At 41.0% G+C, this 20,015-nt stretch overlaps 1 gene segment (V, D, J or C); it reads left to right on the top strand.

Moving 5' to 3' along the window:
• Positions 1–277: 277 nt before the first annotated feature.
• On the top strand, positions 278–18,943 carry LOC120800107 (the record flags this gene model as incomplete). The annotated part of the segment is given in 2 exon segments: positions 278–462; positions 18,648–18,943. Coding segments are annotated over 2 exon segments (468 nt in total), but the record flags the coding sequence as incomplete, so codon positions are not given.
• Between the last annotated feature and the right edge of the window lie 1,072 nt (positions 18,944–20,015).

Genomic DNA, 20,015 nt, shown 5'->3' with positions numbered 1-20,015 from the left:
CTTCTGGTGGTGTACCACACAGTTGAGTCCTAGATCCTCTCATTTTCTATTTGATGTTACTGTTGGGTGAAATTTCTCATAAAACATAAACATTATATGAAATATTTGTACCTTCCATTAAGAACCTGTTATGTTGGCAGCAGGACTTTTATTTTAGCCTCTTTATGAAAAGGTGAGAGCTGGTGTTGCCAAACTTCTCTCAGCTGAGTGAATCAGAATCTGACATCCTTTTATTTCTACAGCTGAAACAACCTGCTGCTACCAGTCTGTTAACAGGAAAATAAAGATCTATGAGAGACACGAAGATTCAGGGAGGAGCTGAGCTGTTACTGACCTATAGAAGAGAGAGGAACTTCCAGATTCAGCAGAGTTCTATACACAAACCAGAAACATTACCTGTGTTCAACATGCTGTCATTGCATTATTCTGGATTTTCTCTACTGGTTCTCTCCACTCTAACAGGTATGTTAGATTATGCAACACAACAAAAGTTCATAACATCTGAATGTGAACTGTTCACTGAGACTTTTACATCATCAAATAACAGTTATTTTAACTTCAGGCATCAACTGTGAAGATCTGACTCCAGTCAACAATGAAGAGTTCAGTTCAGAAGGCAGCACTGTTACTCTGTCCTACACATACTCCAAAGAAGCAACTTACAGTGATTATTTCTTCTGGTATCGACAATATCCAGGAAAACCACCAGAGTTCCTCATCTCTCACACAGGGACAGGAAACACATTAAAGGTTCAGGTCCCTGGACTGTCTGTTAAAGTGAGTGAGGATAAAAGACAAATGGATCTGCAGATCTCCTCTGCTGCAGTGACTGACTCTGCTGTGTACTACTGTGCTCTGCAGCCCACAGTGACAGGAAACACCAGAACTCTGTACAAAAACCTTTGGAGCAAAGACAACAGAATACTCCACAACATCCACTAGAGGGAGTCACACACCGTTAAACTTCACTGGTTTCTTATGATCCAGTCTAGATTCTATGTACTGAAGAAAAAAGCAGCAGAGAAATGAAGTGTTTGCTGTATCATGAAACAATGAAACTCTGATGATAATGAGTTTTTGTGAGATGATAACTCAGTGGATGAGGCAGCATTTATAGAAACAAGAACAGAGACATTATTTAAATACCTGGTACCTACTGGGTACAGTACTGGGTAATAAAACTTTCTTCATATCGTATAAATGAAGATCAAAAAGAGAACAGTCGCCTCTTGACATTACATGACACAGATTATATTCTTACATTGTAGTTACACTCATTAACAATCATTAGTACACAGGGATTTATTTTCATGTCTTCTACTTCACTGTACGATGTGGAATGAGGAAAAGTCAAGAGAGCTGCTCTGGATGCTGAAATAACCTGTCTGAACTGAACTTTGGGAGGAAGAGAATCTCTAAAAAGGTTTATCTCTGGCCCCGCCCACTGGAGTCCACCTCAACCAATGAGATCATTTCTGTCTCCAGAGCAGAAATGTTTGAGGAACTAGAAGCTCAATCAGCTTGATGTTGAGGAGAAGGGCTGTGCAGCAGAGAGGCTGTTTAGTTTTTTCATTCTACTGCAGTGGAAGAACATTGTTCATCTGTTTGGCTTCAACAACTCCAAAGACATGTTGCTTGACCTCTTTTTGATTTTATCTCACTTCATAGGTGAGTTTAGGAACAAATGAGTGTCTCATTTAACCTGATGTATTAACCTGATATCCTGTCGCCATTTTACAAAACTTCATGGTCGGAAACGCACCATAATCTGTCTTTGTCATGAAGTTTTGTATAATCCAGTTATGATCTCAGCTACAGTTGAGTTGTTTCTGTCCACAGAGTAAAACTGTACAGTGACATTTTCCACTGTCTTCTCCTCTCAGCCTCATGGACAATGTCAGTCTCATGGCTTCATTTTCTCTACTTTTTCCAGGACTAATAGCTGGAGACACAATCTCTCCTGAAGAAGATGAAGTCAGTGGAGGAGAAGGAGAATCTGTCAAACTCAGTTGTGTCTATGAGACAACCAGTGATTATGTTTATCTTCACTGGTACAGACATCATTCTGACCTTCAGGCACCTCAGTTTATACTCTGGAAAGAAGCAAAATCAGGGAGAGATCAGGAATATATTCCTAACAATCGATACGAATCCCAAACAACAGATACATCAACTGAACTGACCATAAACAGACTAACCCTGGCAGACACAGCCCTCTACTACTGTGCTCTAGAGACACAGTGATACAAAGTGTAGAAGAGGCTGTACAAAAACCTGAACACAGATATCTGACTACTCTTCAAAGAGGAGGGAAGTGGTATTCAACCCACAGCTTCATATCAGATGGACTCTGCTAATTCCTTTTTTCTCAGAGTCACTGTGGTGACAGCTGCTAGTGAAACACTGTGGTAGGATTCACATGAGCAGCAAATCAACATCAATGAAGAACCAACTGGATGGTGCTTCAAACACGAGACACCAGGAAAAACAACAAGAAAATAAACAAATAAATAACTTCAGATTGACAACACTGAGAAATCAACTCTGGGTTTATGATCGTTTATATGTTCAGGCATGAAAATCCAGAGCAAACACGCAGCAGAACCACAGTTCATCAGCTGAAGAGTAAAAGTGGCAGAATTTAAACAAATAGCAGCTTTCACAAAAACTCCACCGTCTTTTCTGTCGACCTGACGCTGCTGTGGAAAATGACAAGTTCCAGATTTCCCCTTTTAATCAAAGTACAGTCTTTCATTTCTGATCCAAAAGAAAAAAACTCAAATATGAAAAGTCTGATTGTGTCTGAATACTCAGTCTTTTCACTTCATGTGGTATTTTTACGTTGAGAAAAAAAAACAAGGGCAGTGGCAGGTTCAGAATCATCAGCACCTTTAATATTTTAGGTAAACGTTCCAGCTGTAAAACAGGACACGTGTCAGCTCAATCGACAGCGGCGACTACACTAAAGTTGTGGGGCCACTGTCTGAAGGAAAACACGGGTTCAAGACACTAAGAGCAGGTTTTGAAATTGTGCCTCTTCGCTGCCCCCAGTGGTAGTAAACATGCGAGGGACACTGAGATGAAAACACTGGCAGCAACAAAACAGGTCTTGGCTTTTTTCTGAAACTGGACGAAGGCACAAGTCCGATCTCCTGGCACACCTGGGTGAGACCAGCTATTTTTTACTGTGTTGGAGACCAGTGGAGGAAGCACAAACCTGGTGCAGTGCAGTGCTTTGAGAAGAGGTTGGAAGAAAGACTCATTCCAGTGTTTGTATGAGCAACACAGACTCAACAGGTGACCTGTCTTCTGCAAATTCCCTGATTGAAATCAGTGAAATATTGACAACACCACTGGTAAAACCCTGTGTTTGCATGAAGAAGTCGTCTGAGCCGGGGGAAATGTAGACGCGGTTTTAGACCAAAATGAGAACCAAAGTTGTTCTGCGCCGCCCGATCAACATAAACACGACATGAGCTGCACCACTGCACCAACCTCAGAACAAGTGGATTGGTTTTCAACCAGGACGTTACCAGGAATATTCACTAATGAAGTACTGCTAATGGAAAATTACATTGGGAGTGCATTGGAGAGACTGCTGGATTGGTATACCATAATACGGCTCATAGACTAAACCAGCTTTTTTTTTAAAATCAGACTCCACAGGTATTAATTACAGCCCCAAATACATGATGGGTTCGTCCAGCAATAATGAAGGAGCCTCACAGAAAACAATGGTGACACAGTTGATCTGAAGACCTCACACTAACGAGATTTAGTGGGAAAAACTTTTTTGAAATAAAGTTCATGTAACAAGATACACTAGACAGGATAGTTTAACACGAAAACCTTGTAGAACAACATCTGTAGAAAACGTAAAACCAACTGGTCAAATGGTTCAGGAATTTTGAAGGGAGTCACACACTGTTAAACTTCAATGGTTTCTTATGACCCAGTCGAGATTCACTTTACTCTCAGGCAGGATCGTGATGAAAAGCTTTAGAAATGGAGCAACTGCTTTGGTAACCATGCCAACACACTTAAATTCTGGTTCAAATGTTATATGTTTAAAATTTTTAAGAAGACAAGCCAAAATTAAAAGTAAGGAGTCCTTTAATAAATAACAGTTGAATGCAGAGAAAAATATCTTTGATGTGATGTTTTTCAAAGGAGGTCGTCTCATTTAAGAATAAAACTAAAAATATACCTTAAGTGTATAACTAGGTAATGACTTGGAAGATATTAGTAGCAGATCTGAAGTGTTTTCAAATCACGTCTCACAAAAGGTTGATAATGAAGTCCTGTTCGATGGCATCTGTATAAAATGAGGTGTTGTTTATAGAAATGAGAGACTATCACACAGCAAATCCTCTGACAACCAAGCTAACAGCTGAGACGCTTCTACCAAGGGTGTCCCCTTTCTCTCCACTGCTGTTTTATCCTTAAGGAATAAATGATTCAAATGTCCGTTCTGTAAAAAAGGCATGATGTCCAGGTCCTCACTTAGGATCTGTAGAATATATCGGATCCATTCTGGAAGTTGAAACTTTGCTAACGCAAGCCCGGCCCGTGAAATGATTTACAGAAGAAAAAATTCACAGCTGAGCGAGTGACAGTGAACCATGAAATTACAGGATGGAGAATCTGACGTGCAAATAATCTTCCTCTCTGGAGCTCAGATTCAACCTGGTAGGTGATTTATTTTTGTAAAGTCTTCTCATGATTTGATTAGTCCCCAGATGTGACACAAATGTAATGATGTGAATAATACTGTGTGACTTAAGATTTTCAGATGTAATTAATTTGGCTGCCATGTGTCAATGAATAGTGGCAAATTATCTGATTAAAGGTCTGACCCAGTAGGGACCTTCTTATGTAGTGTCATTTGTAAATCAGTGCTGCCTCATCAGCTACTTCTTACTTGATGTAAGTGATGTCATGTTGTCGATAAAGCCACCAGAACAGAGACAAACACCCTGTTTGTCAGAGTTGTGAGAGGAATGAACAATGGATTAAGAGAGGAGCAAAACTGGGACTCAAATAGAGAAAAGACACGAGTGTTTGATCCAAAACACAGACAGATTCTCTTCATCTTTAAGATGCTAAGAGTTAATATCAAAGCCCTCAAAGGATAGATGTGTTTGGTACACACATGATCCCTGGTTATGTTTCACAACACAAAAAAATATATCATTGATTGGATTGAGGAAACACTCAAGTTAGATAAACTCAACCACAACAGCTGTTCAATTTTGAAAGTTATATTACAGCAAAGGGAAGAAAGAAAAAGACCAGGTCAAAACCTAGTATATAGCTGGACACTCCTTTATCTGTTTACTTCTCTCCTACTGTCTGTGCTCAAATATACAGTCATTTAATGCAGCTGAATTCCCAATGAAGCCGTTCTCATTTACATGTTTTTCTGTTTCTGTTGTTAGACGACAGAACAAGTATGAAACAGTGACTGAAACGTGGCCCATTAAGACGACATGTTAACCAGCAGTCACTTCCAAGCTGCTGCTCTGCTGCTAAAATCCTGGTTTCATAACCACGACGTCTTCTACGGAAAGTAGCTAAGGTTTGTCCAGAAAGTTGTTAGATTTATCGCCTGGTGCTTTTGTGAAGAAAAGTCACTAAATGGGTGAGAAAAGTCTGTAAATCTAGCGACAAAGGTGCTCAGTTGGCAACGCTGCCTGTAACCCCCCCTGATTAGTCAACAGAAACTCTTTGTGCTAATTCATTTGAAAGAAATAGAAACAAGGGGAAAGATCCAACACTCGATGGCCGACCAGTGTTGTAACTTTATCACTCACTCAGTCGGTCACGGACATTTGCGTTTATACGGCTGGCCCCACTGTTGTGGTCCAGCCTAAAACACAAAATTCTTCATACTCAAGTCCAGTTCCAAATGTTCTGTTCAGTTCATTAAATAACACAAATATCCACTTCGGGATTTCCTGGCATCCCACAAACAAAAGTCAAAACAAGTAAGTTTTTCCAAAGACAGTTCAGTTCAGTTCACTCACAAAAAAATCCACAAAACCCCAAAGTCTCAGTCAAGAAGGACAAAAAAAAAGAACAAACAGTCACCAGGCTTCCATAGATTCACACTTATGGTGGTGAGTCTTTTATACGCCGTTGTCGGGTCTCCGGAGATGTTTAGTTGTCACATCCCTGGCAGTTCCCTGGAAATGGTGAGAGGAGCGAAGATACTTTGCCAGGGTCACGGGGATAAACACCCGCATGTGGTTCGAACGCAGGCTTAACACATCGCAAATGCCTGGGGCAGACTTACCAAGTGTTTCCTGTGCACAAATGACATCTGGTTTACTGGATAAATCATCTACATCCTCTTTTAATACCTGTCCGTGATCCGACAAACTTCTAGCATTCCATTGTAGCAGGAGGACCATTATTAGTACTCTCCAACCCGTGATTGCTGCTGGCTTGGTTGAATTCCGAGATCGTTCCTCACCTCCTTCCATCTCAGCCCGCTGATATCTAGACGATGACCTGCCGCCTTCACGACTAACTGTACTCTCTCCGTTTTGGCTTTAACTTCCATTGTAGCATTTACTACTCCTGCTATGAAAGTGACTGGCACTCTTCCCTCATTTGCCTGGTCAGAATCTTGTGTGGGTTGTTTTCCTGCTCTGTTTCTTTCTTCAGTTCCTCCTCTGACTCACCATCTTCACAGCCTCTGCATATGTGACCTTTCTGTGAGCTCTTACCTGCTGTATTCCCATTTCCCTTTTCATCACTTCACATCCCCTATAAGCCACACTGTGATTGCCACCACAATTACAACATTTTGGTTGTTCCAGATTACATTGCCCATACTCATGATCTTCACCACATCTGGTACATCCTCTTCTGCTTTTACATTTCATGGCTGTATGACGGAACCTTTGACATTTGTAACAGCTCATTGGCTTTGGTACGTACTCCCTTACGCTGTAACTCAAGAAGCTTAGAGTCACTTTCTTTGGGAGGACTTGCTCCTCAAAATCCAGCACAACAAACTCACTATCTTCCCTCACTCCTTCTAGAGTTACCTGCAACCCCCAAGGACCTTTCAGAATTCCTCCAAGTTTGATTTAACTTCCTCCGTCGTGACTCCGACTGGCCCCCACCAAATCACTCCCTTACTCCACTCACTCGCTCTTTCAATACAGCTTGCACTTGCCACTTTAAACAGCTCTATTTCTCTCATGCTGTCAGCCTGCTCTCTCTTCTCCACTTGTGCCAACAATCAACAAAGTTCCATCTTTCAAAAACGTAGCCATGTGTATATCCCCAATCTGGTTTCTTGATACAGTTGTCAATTTCACCCGACTCATGGAAGAAATTCCTCTCTCCTCACCAAACTTCCTCAGCTCTCTCCTCTATTCCTCTCCCATACCCTCCACTGCTCCTGATTTTCTTTGCACTGGCCCCAGCAAAGTTATTTACTCCTCACTACCTTGGCTTACCTCCATAATGTCATTACTATGAGCTCTATCAGAATCTCCCCACTCTGGTCCATTCACAGCACAGTTGTGCCGTCCCACCACAGCTTTCGTCAGCTCATTGGGTTTCTCCATTCTTGTTAGTTCTCCTAGTTTCGGACCTCCAGCTGAAAAACATGCCTTTGTCCCATGATCATCCGTCAGACTTCTCTGACGGTTTTGTTGAGAAGTTTCAACCGTATGATTCTGCACACCAAACTCCCGCTACTAGCCGAGGCCGACATCTGAGCCTGTCGCCACACTGATTTGTGTGTCTTATCATAAAGGAAGGTAACGGGGCTGGACACTCTGAAAGCAGGTAAATCAGAGCCATATCACTGGTTGACAGGACTGGTGGGGTGTGGAGGTGGGTGAATAAAAACCCATTATCAACGTGACTCAGGCCTTGGCCAAAATCCTCACACTGATTATTATGTTGACATAATAATGCAATCTATAATTTAGTCTTATAACTGTGCCAGACAAACACAAACAGCAAAAATTACAAGACTTTCAAGTCATCATTACAACTATTGTTTCCAGAATAGCATTTTTACATGGTGCAGTCATTAATATAAACCCATCAGTGGTTATAATTTGGCTGATCGCCACAACCTACAGTCTGTTTGTGACTTTGTTTCTGGTCACAATAAGATGTAGGTGAGATATTTAACATTGACAGAGTTCCACTGATTTAACTGTTTGATCATAAAGTTACAGAGTCATCTCTTCCTTTAGGCGTCAGCTGTGAAGATCTGACTCCAGTCAACAATGAAGAGTTCAGTTCAGAAGGCAGCACTGTTACTCTGTCCTACACATACTCCAAAGCTGCTGCTGCTTACTTCTTCTGGTATCGACAATATCTAGAAAAACCACCAGAGTTCCTCATCTCTCACTCTGCTTGAGGAACAGTGGGAACTGCTTCAGTCCCTGGACTGAAGATTAAAGTGGAGAAAAACCAAATCAACATGAACATCTCCTCTGCTGCAGTGACTGACTCTGCTGTGAAGCCCACAGTGACAGCAAACCCACAGTCTCTGTACAAAAACACAAGCTGACACACTGACAAGCTGCTGGAAGCCTTTTTTCCACGGTGGAACGCAGCTTTTTACCTCCACTAGAGGGCGACATTATCCAGGAGGCGGTGCACTACTGCTGCACTGCGTTCAACCATTCTGTCAATAATAACTGCTGCTGTGAAGAGAACAATTCTCAGACTGAATGTTGAACATCAGCTAGTTTCTCCTGCTGATTTAAACCTTGTTGTAGAGATGGAACATTGGCTGTGGATTATTCTCGCTGCTCTTTTCTTTGGTAAGATGGAAAGAACAAAACGTTTCCTCTGAAAACACTTCAACATGTTACTGAGCTGTAGAGTCAGTGCTTTTAATGTTTATTATACAGAAAATCAGAGCAGATCATTTCTGCCGACATTTGTAACCTTGTAAAAGCACTTTGTGTGTCTGACTCTCTGGGCAGGTAACTGTTTAAACCACTGATTGTTCTCCTTTAATCAATCATCTTCACTGATTCGTCTCTTCCTCTGCATGTTCTGTTCTTCCCCAGAGTGTAAAGGAGAAGACAGAGTGATCCAGCCAACAGGAGATGTCATTGCTACTGAAGGAGAGACAGTTACACTCGGTTGTACATTTGAGACCAGTTACCCGGGACCCAATCTGTTCTGGTACAAACAAGAAGCAAATGACTTCCCAAAGTTCATGTTGAAATGTTTCTCAAAAACAGTACAAAATGCTGAAGAGTTCCCAAAAGACAGATTTAATGCTGAACTCAACAAGACATCATTTCCTCTGAAGATCCAGAAGCTTCAGCTGTCTGACTCTTCTGTGTACTACTGTGCTGTGCAGCCCACAGTGACAGGAAACACCAGAACTCTGTACAAAAACCTTTGGAGCAAAGACAACAGAATACTCCACAACCTCCACTAGAGGGAGACACACACTGTTAAACTTCACTGGTTTCTTATGATCCAGTCTAGATTCTATGTACTGGTGATAAAAACAACAGAAAATGAAGAATTAAAGATAAAAAATTTGTTTCATACGATATAAACTCTGATGATAATAATGTTTTGTGGCTTATTATTAATAACTGAGTATAATAGTTAATACTCTGACATCTAATAGAGCTCAAATTCATCTGTGTAGGGAGAATATTTTTGTGAATTTCTAACATATTCACAACTGCTGAAATGAAAAACAATTTTAAATATGAATAAACAATTGAAAAATACTAATATTTGACAATTGAAATAATCATATTTAGGTCATCTTTATATGTGTACGGTCACATTAAATATTTCATAGATCAAAGCTGCTGATAGATCACATCAGCAGCTTCCTCTTGTTTTGATGGATTTAACAAGTCCTCAAGCCAAAGCGACCATATAGGTTTTTGGTCCCCTTTTGAACCATAGCAGCGTCTCATTAAAGAGTGTTCCTGCAGCGGCAGGTGTACCGCACCTTTGTCATCATGGTCACAATAATAACCACGCAGTTAAGATTGTGGACCCATCCTTACACCTAAACCTCTTCCCTATGTGGACTTTGTCACTCTTTATGCAGCGTCAGCTGACTTCCTCTTCTGCTCCAATTATAATTAGTACCACCACAAGAGGTCGCCTATCGATAAAACACAACTATAGGTCATAATAAGCTGCTGCACAGACGACTTATATGGTTGTCTTTTATGGGAGGACTGTGTCAATGGATTTAATTCTCATCTTTCTAAAAGAAGTTTCTCTGTTATTTTCTCAGGATGTGATTTCTTGTGGGGTAACACAGGGTACAATCCTGGGTCCTCTCATTTTCTATTAACATGATTCCTTTGCATCATATTATTTTTAAAAACATCAGGAAACACCAGAACTCTGTACAAAAACCTTTGGAGCAAAGACAACAGAATACTCAACAACATCCCCTAGAGGGAGTCACACACTGTTAAACTTCACTGGTTTCTTATGATCCAGTCTAGATTCTTTGTGCTGGTGATTAAACAGAAGAAGTTTTTGAAACTTTTTGACTCTTCAGACAGTTGTTTCTCTACAGATTCATTCAGGTGAAGTTTCTGCAGATCCCCCCTTCCTCCAGAAAATGAAGAATTAAAGACAAAGGCTTAGAATGGGGGAAAGTTTTGTTTCATAGGACACAAACTCTAACAGACTGAGGTTTTGTGGGATATTATACATTTAATCAATGAGTCATCATAACTAAGTGTAACAGCAGATCCTCTGACTTGTAACGAACCTCAGATTCATTTTTCTAGGTTTATTTCTTTGTGATACTGCCCAACTGAACAAATATGATTAAAACAACAATTAAACTCAAACAATGAAAACAATATAGTTGAGTAAAATTCTTTTAATATCTAAACAATGTGGTTACCATACATAATAGTGTGCCGAATTTACTGTTAGACTTTCTATTTGTATCACTATTTATTGTAAATGTATGTATGTAAAGGTAAGAAAAAACCATCAGTAGTTAATTTGTGTTAAGATATTGGCTTTTTATTACCTGAATAAATTATGTAGTTTGATCAATATCAATATTAGAGCAGTAAAAACACACCATTTGTTGGAGCTGTGAGTAAAGACAGGAAAAGAGTTCCAGAGGAATAAAAGTGACAGCGTTAAAGAAAAGTAGCAAACTTTAACAATAAAAAACAGATTCACATGTTTACATGTTCAAGCTCCATGTTATGAACTTTTTTGGATAAAAGTATCAGCTGAATAAAGATGTTTCTGGGGATCAAAGTGCAACAATGAATTTTTGGAACCAGTAGAAAGACGCTGAAAATTGTAAATCGGAGAAAAATTGTAATCCTATATAGATGTTTCACAAAAAACTGTTGTGCACTGGAAATACAGCCATCGTTTCTTCCTCCATGACAGTGGATTACATTTTTTTCACACTAATGAAACACAATGTTATGGATTTCCAAGGACTTAAATGAACATGTAATCTATCTGCTGCCATGCAAACCTATTGACTTGGAATCACATCCCATGGTTAAAGTTTTCACTTTTATCAGTGAGTAAAAGATTAAGACCAATTAGCTCCCTTTTGTTGAGCTATGAGTTCATGAAGAAACAGATTTAGAGAGGAACCAAACTATGACTAATGCAGGAAGAGACAAACTGTTTCTGTGTTAATACAAAACAGACGTTCAAGCTTCTCAGGAGCTGTTCTGGATAAGAATGTCAGGTGAATACCTGAAAATCTTTGGACACACGCTATGTGGAATTTGTGGTTGTTTGAAGCAATAATATGTAAAATCAACTGATCCTTCTCAGTTTGAACTCCACAAGTGACAGATCACACAATTTGAATCAAGCTTCTTCATAAACTGGTTGGAGCTTCACAGCTTCACATCTTGATTGATTTAATTTCTCAACTTTGGTATAAGAGTTTTTCTGTCCGCTCTGTTTGTAACGTCTGGTGGTGTACCACACGGTTGAGTTGAGGTACTGATTAGGTGATCAGTACCTCAGCAACCGTAGGATGACATCAAGTGACCTACAAAAATAATGGCAAATGGCAGCTGGGGTGAAGTGCACGGCGAGAACGGTTCGAAACAGGCTCCTGGGGCAGGGCTCAAGTCGTGTAAAGCTAGAAAAAAGTCCTTCATCACTGAGAAGCAAAGAAGAGCCAAGCTGAGGTTTGCAAAAGGCCATAAGGATTGGACCATAGAGGACTGGAGTAAGGTTATCTTCTCTGATGAGTCCAATTTTCAGCTTTGCCCAACACTTGGTCGTCTAAAGGTGAGACGGAGACCTGGAGAGGCCTACAAGCCACAGTGTCTCGCACCCACTGTGAAATTTGGTGGAGGATCGGTGATGATCTGGGGGTGCTTCAGCAAGGCTGGAATCAGGCAGATGCTTCTTTGCGAAGGACGCAGGAATCAAGCCACGTACAAGGTTATCCTGGAAGAAAACTTGCCTCCTCCTGCTCTGACAATGTTCCCCAACTCTGAGGATTGTTTTTTTTCCAGCAGGACAACGCTCCATGCCACACAGCTAGGTCAATCAAGGTGTGGATGAAGGACCACCAGATCAAGACCCTGTCATGGTCAGCCCAATCTCCAAACCTGAACCCCATGAAAAACCTCTGGAATGTGATCAAGAGGAAGATGAATGGTCACAAGCCATTAAACAAAGCTGAGCTGCTTGAATTTTTGCACCAGGAGTGGCACAAAGTCACCCAACAGCAATGTGAAAGACTGGTGGAGAACATGCCAAGACGTATGAAAGCTGTGATTGAAAATCAGGGTTATTCCACCAAATATTGATTTCTGAACTCTTCCTTAGTTAAAACATTAGTATTGCGTTGTGGAAAAATGAATATGAACTTGTTTTCTTTGCATTATTTGAGGTCCCAAAGCACTGCATCTTTTTTGTTATTTTGGCCATTTGCCATTTTTTCATTTTCTGCAAATGAATGCTCTAGAGGACAATATTTTTATCTGGAATTTGGGAGAAATGTTGTCAGTAGTTTATAGAATAAAACAAAAATGTTCATTTAACTCAAACACATACCTATAAATAGTGAAATCAGAGAAAGTGATAATTTTGCAGTGGTCTCTCAATTTTTTCCAGAGCTGTATATGTTATGTACTGACCAACCAGAATGAGTTTCTTTGCTTTCTAGAAAACTACAACAGATTAGTTTTGCTCTCTGTTCAGGGAGACAGGGGTGTTTTGCTGACTTGTGTAAGTTGCTGTCTCCTTTTATTGATCAATAATAATCACATTAATATTCAAATCTGTCAGTGTCTGTGCTTTATTTGACCCTGTGTCCAGAGTGTTGACAGAATTTCCACCACATTATTGAAGGTCCCACCGAGATAGCTGCCCCTCTGCCTGCGTCCAGAGAGGTATGACCTCCCCTTCCCGGCCGGGGCAGCTTTACAAAAACCTGGTTGAGAACCCTCTAATCTTTTCTGAGACGCCTAGGACGTTTTCTCAGGTCGCAGAATGGTGTTAGGGGCTTTTCTTTTTGGTGGATTATAGGAACTAAATTGGCATGTTAATTTTTGTGGAAATTACAGCCGGTCACCGTTTCTGTTTCTAAAACTGCATATGTTTGTCTAAACGCCTGCACTGATTGGGATTGAAGATTTTTGTTTGTTTTGACTCCAAGCTTGGAGAGGGAGTTTCGCCGAAGAAATTTGCCTGGCGGAGAGATGGTCTCTTGCCCTTAAAAGTGCATCAAAAACAGGGAGATCGGAGTGGGATTTCGCCTGAAGAGGAACAGGTCTCCTGTTGCCTCCGGATCAGTTCGAAAAGCTTTTTGATAAAAGCGCTGAGTGAGTCTGGGCACTCATAGCTTCCTTGATCAGGGTGAGGCACTAGCCCTCGTTTAAAGAACAGGTTCTTTCTCTGTCCGGAGGGGCTAGTCCTCACTAACATCTCAGAATTAAATGAGTGCTTGATTAAATGAGTGTATGATTTCTCTTGGGTAAGTGATATTTTAACTGTATCCGAATTTTCGGGGAATATTTCTTTTTCACCTCTGTGTATGTGACAGACAGTCTGGGGTGGGTGTGTGTGAAGGCCTCCTTTTAAAAGCTTGTGTGCTGTTGAACTGGATGATGAGTGTGTGTGTGAAAGTGTAAAAGCCTTTGTTTCTTTGTGTCTAGAGGATTTTAGGCCCAAAAAGCAACAGCATCCCCTGAGGCCTGATGCAGAAGAGGGCATGACTCCCATCATTGAGCAACTCCTAAGGGATAAAATTATTGTTCCAGCCCCAACCCCTCCATGTAACACTACACTTCTTCCAATTAAAAAAGCTGATGGCAAATCCTGGCGACCTGTTCATGCTTTGCGTGCTGTAAATGAGGCTTTGTCTGCTCGAGCACCGGTTGTACCGAATCCAGCCACAATTTTGTCTTCTGTTCCTGGTGATGCAAAGTGATTCACTGTGATAGATTTGGCTAATGCATTTTTTAGCATTCCAGGTGAACCAGAATCACAATACTGGTTCACCCTTACCTTTAAAGGTAAAAAGTACGAGTGGACTTCGTGTCCACAAGGCTATTAGCAATCGCCAACGATTTAATCAATCGCTTTGAGGGAAATTTGGCAGGTTTTGTACTCCCTAGAGGGAGTAAAGTGACTCAGTACGTTGATGATCTTCTGGTGTGTTGTACATCTGTAGAAAATTGTATCGCCGATACAAATGCCCTATTGAAATATGTGGCTACAAAGGGGCAAAAAGCATCGCTAGAAAAACTCCAATTGGAGAAACAACAAGTAGACTACCTAGGACATGAGATCTCACAAAACAAACCAACAATTGGCGAAGACAGAATCCAAGAGGTGTTGTCAAGGCCAAAACCTGTGACAAAAAAGCAGGTGCTGTCCTTTTTAGCATGTACAGGCTACTGTAGACAGTGGATCGCTGGTTATGCTAAATTGGCTCAACCACTTTCTGACATGGGGCATGCGAATGGCCTGACTGCACGTGACTCTAACTTGGACTCCTGATGATACTGGCTCCTTTGTGAAACTGAAGGAAGCGTTGGCTTCTGCTCTGACTTTAGGCATTCCTGATATGTCAAAAGATTTTACTTTAGCAGGTGATGAAAACAATGGATTCTACAGCACTGTCTTGCTCCAGAAACACGCTGACAAGTTCGGGCCGGTAGCTTACTACTCTCAAAGACTTTCGCCTGTTGCGAGAGGTCTTCCACCTTGTTCTAGAGCAGTGGCTGCGGCTGCAGCGGCAGTGAAGGTTTCGTCTTCCTTGGTAGCTTATAGACCGCTGACTGTCTTGGTTCCACATGCTGTAGCTGCCATCCTTTCTCACGCCAAAACAACTCATTTTACCCCCGCTTCCACTCTTCATTACTACAATATCCTGAACTTGCCACACATCACCCTGCAAAGGTGTAATGGTTTGAATCCTGCCACTCTTCTTCCAACTGAGGAAGATGGGGAACCGCATGACTGTCCGGCAGTACTCACTGAAGCAGTGACTCCCAGAAAGGATCTTTCTACCACACCCCTTTCTTAGCTGGACCTGATCTGTTATGTGGATGGATCGGCTAGAGGGGTAGATGGAACCGGAGCTGTTGGCTATGCCATTGTTATGGATCATGACGTAATGAAATCTGCAAGGCTTCCAATCCACCTTTCTGCCCAGGCAGAACTGAACTTTTTGCTTTGACAAGGGTATGTATTCTTGCAACTGGAAAATCTGCTACTATCTATACTGATAGTCGTTATGCTTTTGGGGTGGTTCATGATTTTGGGGACCCTATGGAAAAACAGTGGATTCTTTACATCGTAGGGTACATCGATTCAGCATCATCACCTTGTCAACTACCTTCTTGAGGCCATCTTACTTCCATCTCAGGTGGCTCTTATTAAGAGCCAGGCACATGGTAGGGGTGTAGATGCTGTCTCTAGAGGAAATGCTTTTGCTGATTCTGTTGCTAAATCTGAAGCAATTCCGTCTGATTTCTTTGATCCGCACATGTCCCTCAAAGACATCAAGTCCATGGCAAACCCTGCGGAGAAGTCTGCATGGAGGAAACATGGTCGTTGTGACCCAGAAAGTGTTTGGAGGGGCCCAAGAGATAAACCTTGTTTACCCAAGCAACTTTTTCCCTACATGGCTGAGCTCTAACATGGGCTAGACCGTATTTCAAAGGGAGGTATGATTGATTTCATTGCTCAAAACTTGGATTCAATTTGGTTTGGCACGGTGGCGGAGAACTCCTGTAAGAGGTGTTTGGTGTATGCTCAACATAACACATGTAAGAAACTCAACACGACACGCTCAGCATTTCCTACACCTAGCAGCCCCTTTCAACATCTCAAGATCTATTTCACTGAACTCACTCCAGCTAGAGGATATAAATATTGTCTAGTTGTCGTGGATTTGTTCTCTAAGTGGGTTGAAGCCTTTCCCTGTAAACATGCAGATGCAAAATCAACTGCTAAACATTTGCTACAGAATTTCATTTCAAGGTGGGGACTCCAGAAAATTGTCATCAGATAATGGTCCCCATTTTAATAAACAATAAAACAAACTTGTTTTTGGCAGAGAGAGCAGGTATTGATTTGAAACGACATTGCACCTACCACCCAGAGAGTGGAGGTACTGTAAATGGAGCAAATGGAGCAAATGGACTGCTGAAAAACAGGCTCACAAAGATGATGGAAGAGACGCAATTAGATTGGGTCTATGGTCTCCCGTGGTGCTAATGTATATGAGGGAAGACATCATTCTACCATAGGTTTGTCATCACTTGAAGTCCTAAGAGGCAGAGTTATGGCTATAGGCCAAAATCTGAAGCAGGGAGCACATACAGGTCAGATTTTTGTCGATGAAGCCATAGTAGCTTATTGAAAGCAGTTCAACCACATTGTATCTTCTATTTCTGCTCAGGTGAAGGCGGCCCTGCCATCGCCCCTGGGGAAAGGTCAGACGACCCATCCGTTCCAGCCATTGGAGTGGATATTGGTGAAGGACCTGAGGAGGCGCCATTGGCATTCCCCGCGTTGGAGAGGCCCATACCAGGTTCTGCTCACCACACCCACAGCGGTGAAAGTCAAGGAGAGAACAACTTGGATACATGCGTCCCACTGTAAGAAGGCATTGATGTAGTGAGATGGAAATGGCCAAACTGGAGTTGGTGGTGTTGGCCGTGCTGATATGCTCACTAGCACCTATGAGGGGGTTATCAATCTCCAATGTTGCCTTGGAAGAACATACTGCAGTTAATTTAGCCTTTTATTGGAACCATGCTGTTGTTATGTGTCTTTTGAGTTGTGCTAAAGCTATGATCTGTAAGCTCATTAACACTTCATTGACTGCTGTAGCAATACAATATGGTGCTAAATGTAAGGACACTGATGATGAAAACTATCTCCAGCAGTTGAAACTCTACCTGGATCCAGATGCACAAAGTATATTGGTTGATGAAACCGGAGTATAACAGTGATGAAATATTTTTACTATGTATGTATTAAAGACATTTTCACTTTGTTATGTTTTGAATGTATACTGAAGTGTATTACTCTATGATTATATGCTAGGCCTTGATTATAGACTTTAAAATGCTAGTGCCTTAACTAAATATGATAAGCATGTTTATTTTTGATTGTTTTGAAATGGTTTGATGTATACCCTTAAACCCAGATTCAGCTCCAACATATTACATAGCTTACAACATATTACATGTAATGTAAACAGAAGAGCAAGGCCTCAGTCTCTTCATGACCAAAGATGGTAACACTGTACTGGACTAGTGTTGATTAATCAAGTTGAGTTGTTGGGCTCATGGTTTCCTATTTCCTATACATATGCATGTGAATGTATGTTTGGAAAAATTGACCATTGGATGGAAAGTATACGTTGATATGTACTGACCAACCAGAATGAGTTTCTTTGTTCTCTAGAAAACTATAACAGATTAGTTTTCCTCTCTGTTCGGGAAGACGGGTTTTTTTTTTTGGCGACTTATTACCCTATTACTGATCAATAATAATCACATTAATATTCAAATCTGTCAGTGTCTGTGCTTTGTTTGAGTCTGTGTCCAGCGTGTTGACAGAATTTCCACCACACCCTTTTACTCACCCCTGATATTATTAAACCACTCGAAATTAAATGTTACTCAGCTGACTTCTGATGCTAAATTCGTAGTCTGGAAATAATAATTCATGTGGTTCATTATCAGCTGACTTAAGTTGCAGTGATGATAGAAAATAATCTGAAAAGGTGATCTATCATTTAAATAAATCCCACTACCGTCTTGTAAATCCCACTATAAAGAAATCACCAAAACCTTGAAAAAAATGCTGCTACCAGTCTGTTAACCAGGAGGAAGTGTAACAGAGAGAAGTGAAAATACAGATCTAAGAGGAGACGGAGAGATTCAGGGAGGAGCTGAGCTGTTACTGACCTATAGAAGAGAGAGGAACTTCCAGATTCAGCAGAGTTCAATACACAAACCAGAAACATTACCTGTATTCAACATGCTGTCATTGTATTATTCTGGATTTTCTCTGCTGTTTCTCTCCACTCTAACAGGTATGTTAGATAATACAGCACAACAAAAGTTCATAACATCTGAATGTGAACTGTTCACTGAGACTTTTACATCATCAAGTAACAGTTATTTTTCCTTTAGGCATCAACTCTCAGGATCTGACTCCAGTCAACAATGAAGAGTTCAGTTCAGAAGGCAGCACCGTTACTCTGTCCTACACATACTCCAAAGAAGCAACTGCCAGTGATAATTTCTTCTGGTATCGACAATATCCAGGAAAACCACCAGAGTTCCTCATCTCTCACACAGGGACAGGAAAACCATTAAAGGATCCAGTCCCTGGACTGTCTGTTAAAGTGAGTGAGGATAAAAGACAAATGGATCTGCAGATCTCCTCTGCTGCAGTGACTGACTCTGCTGTGTACTACTGTGCTCTGCAGCCCACAGTGACAGGAAACACCAGAACTCTGTACAAAAACCTTTGGAGCAAAGACAACAGAATACTCCACAACATCCACTAGAGGGAGTCACACACTGTTAAACTTCACTGGTTTCTTATGATCCAGTCTAGATTCTATGTACCGAAGAAAAAAGCAGCAGAAATGAAGTGTTTGCTGTATCATGAAACAATGAAACTCTGATGATAAGGAGGTTTTGTGAGATGATAACTCAGTGGATGAGGCAGCATTTATAGAAACAAGAACAGAGACATTATTTAAATACCTGGTACCTACTGGGTACAGTACTGGGTAATACAACTTTCTTCATATCGTATAAATGAAGATCAAAAAGAGAACAGTCGCCTCTTGACATTACATGACACAGATTATATTCTTACATTGTAGTTTCACTCATTAACAATCATTAGAGCAGTGTGTAGGCGATAATATAATATGAGAGGGGAGCTCGGTTACAGCCACAACACAGGGATTTATTTTCATTTCTTCTACTTCACTGTACGATGTGGAATGAGGAAAAGTCAAGAGAGCTGCTCTGGATGCTGAAACTGAACTGAACTTTGGGAGGAAGAGAATCTCTAAAAAGGTTTATCTCTGGCCCCGCCCACTGGAGTCCACCTCAACCAATGAGATCATTTCTGTCTCCAGAGCAGAAATGTTTGAGGAACTAGAAGCTCAATCAGCTTGATGTTGAGGAGAAGGGCTGTGCAGCAGAGAGGCTGTTTAGTTTTTTCATTCTACTGCAGTGGAAGAACATTGTTCATCTGTTTGGCTTCAACAACTCCAAAGACATGTTGCTTTACCTCTTTTTGATTTTATCTCACTTCATAGGTGAGTTTAGGAACAAATGAGTGTCTCATTTAACCTGATGTATTAACCTGATATCCTGTCGCCATTTTAGAAAACTTCATGGTCGGAAACGCACAATAATCTGTCTTTGTCATGAAGTTTTGTATAATCCAGTTATGATCTCAGCTACAGTTGAGTTGTTTCTGTCCACAGAGTAAAACTGTACAGTGACATTTTCCACTGTCTTCTCCTCTCAGCCTCA

This window comes from Xiphias gladius, chromosome 15 (genome assembly GCF_016859285.1).
Source record: "Xiphias gladius isolate SHS-SW01 ecotype Sanya breed wild chromosome 15, ASM1685928v1, whole genome shotgun sequence".
NCBI classification, from domain to species: domain Eukaryota; kingdom Metazoa; phylum Chordata; class Actinopteri; order Istiophoriformes; family Xiphiidae; genus Xiphias; species Xiphias gladius.
The sequence above is the reverse complement of the archived record's forward strand: the minus strand, read 5'-3'. Positions and strand labels throughout refer to the sequence as shown.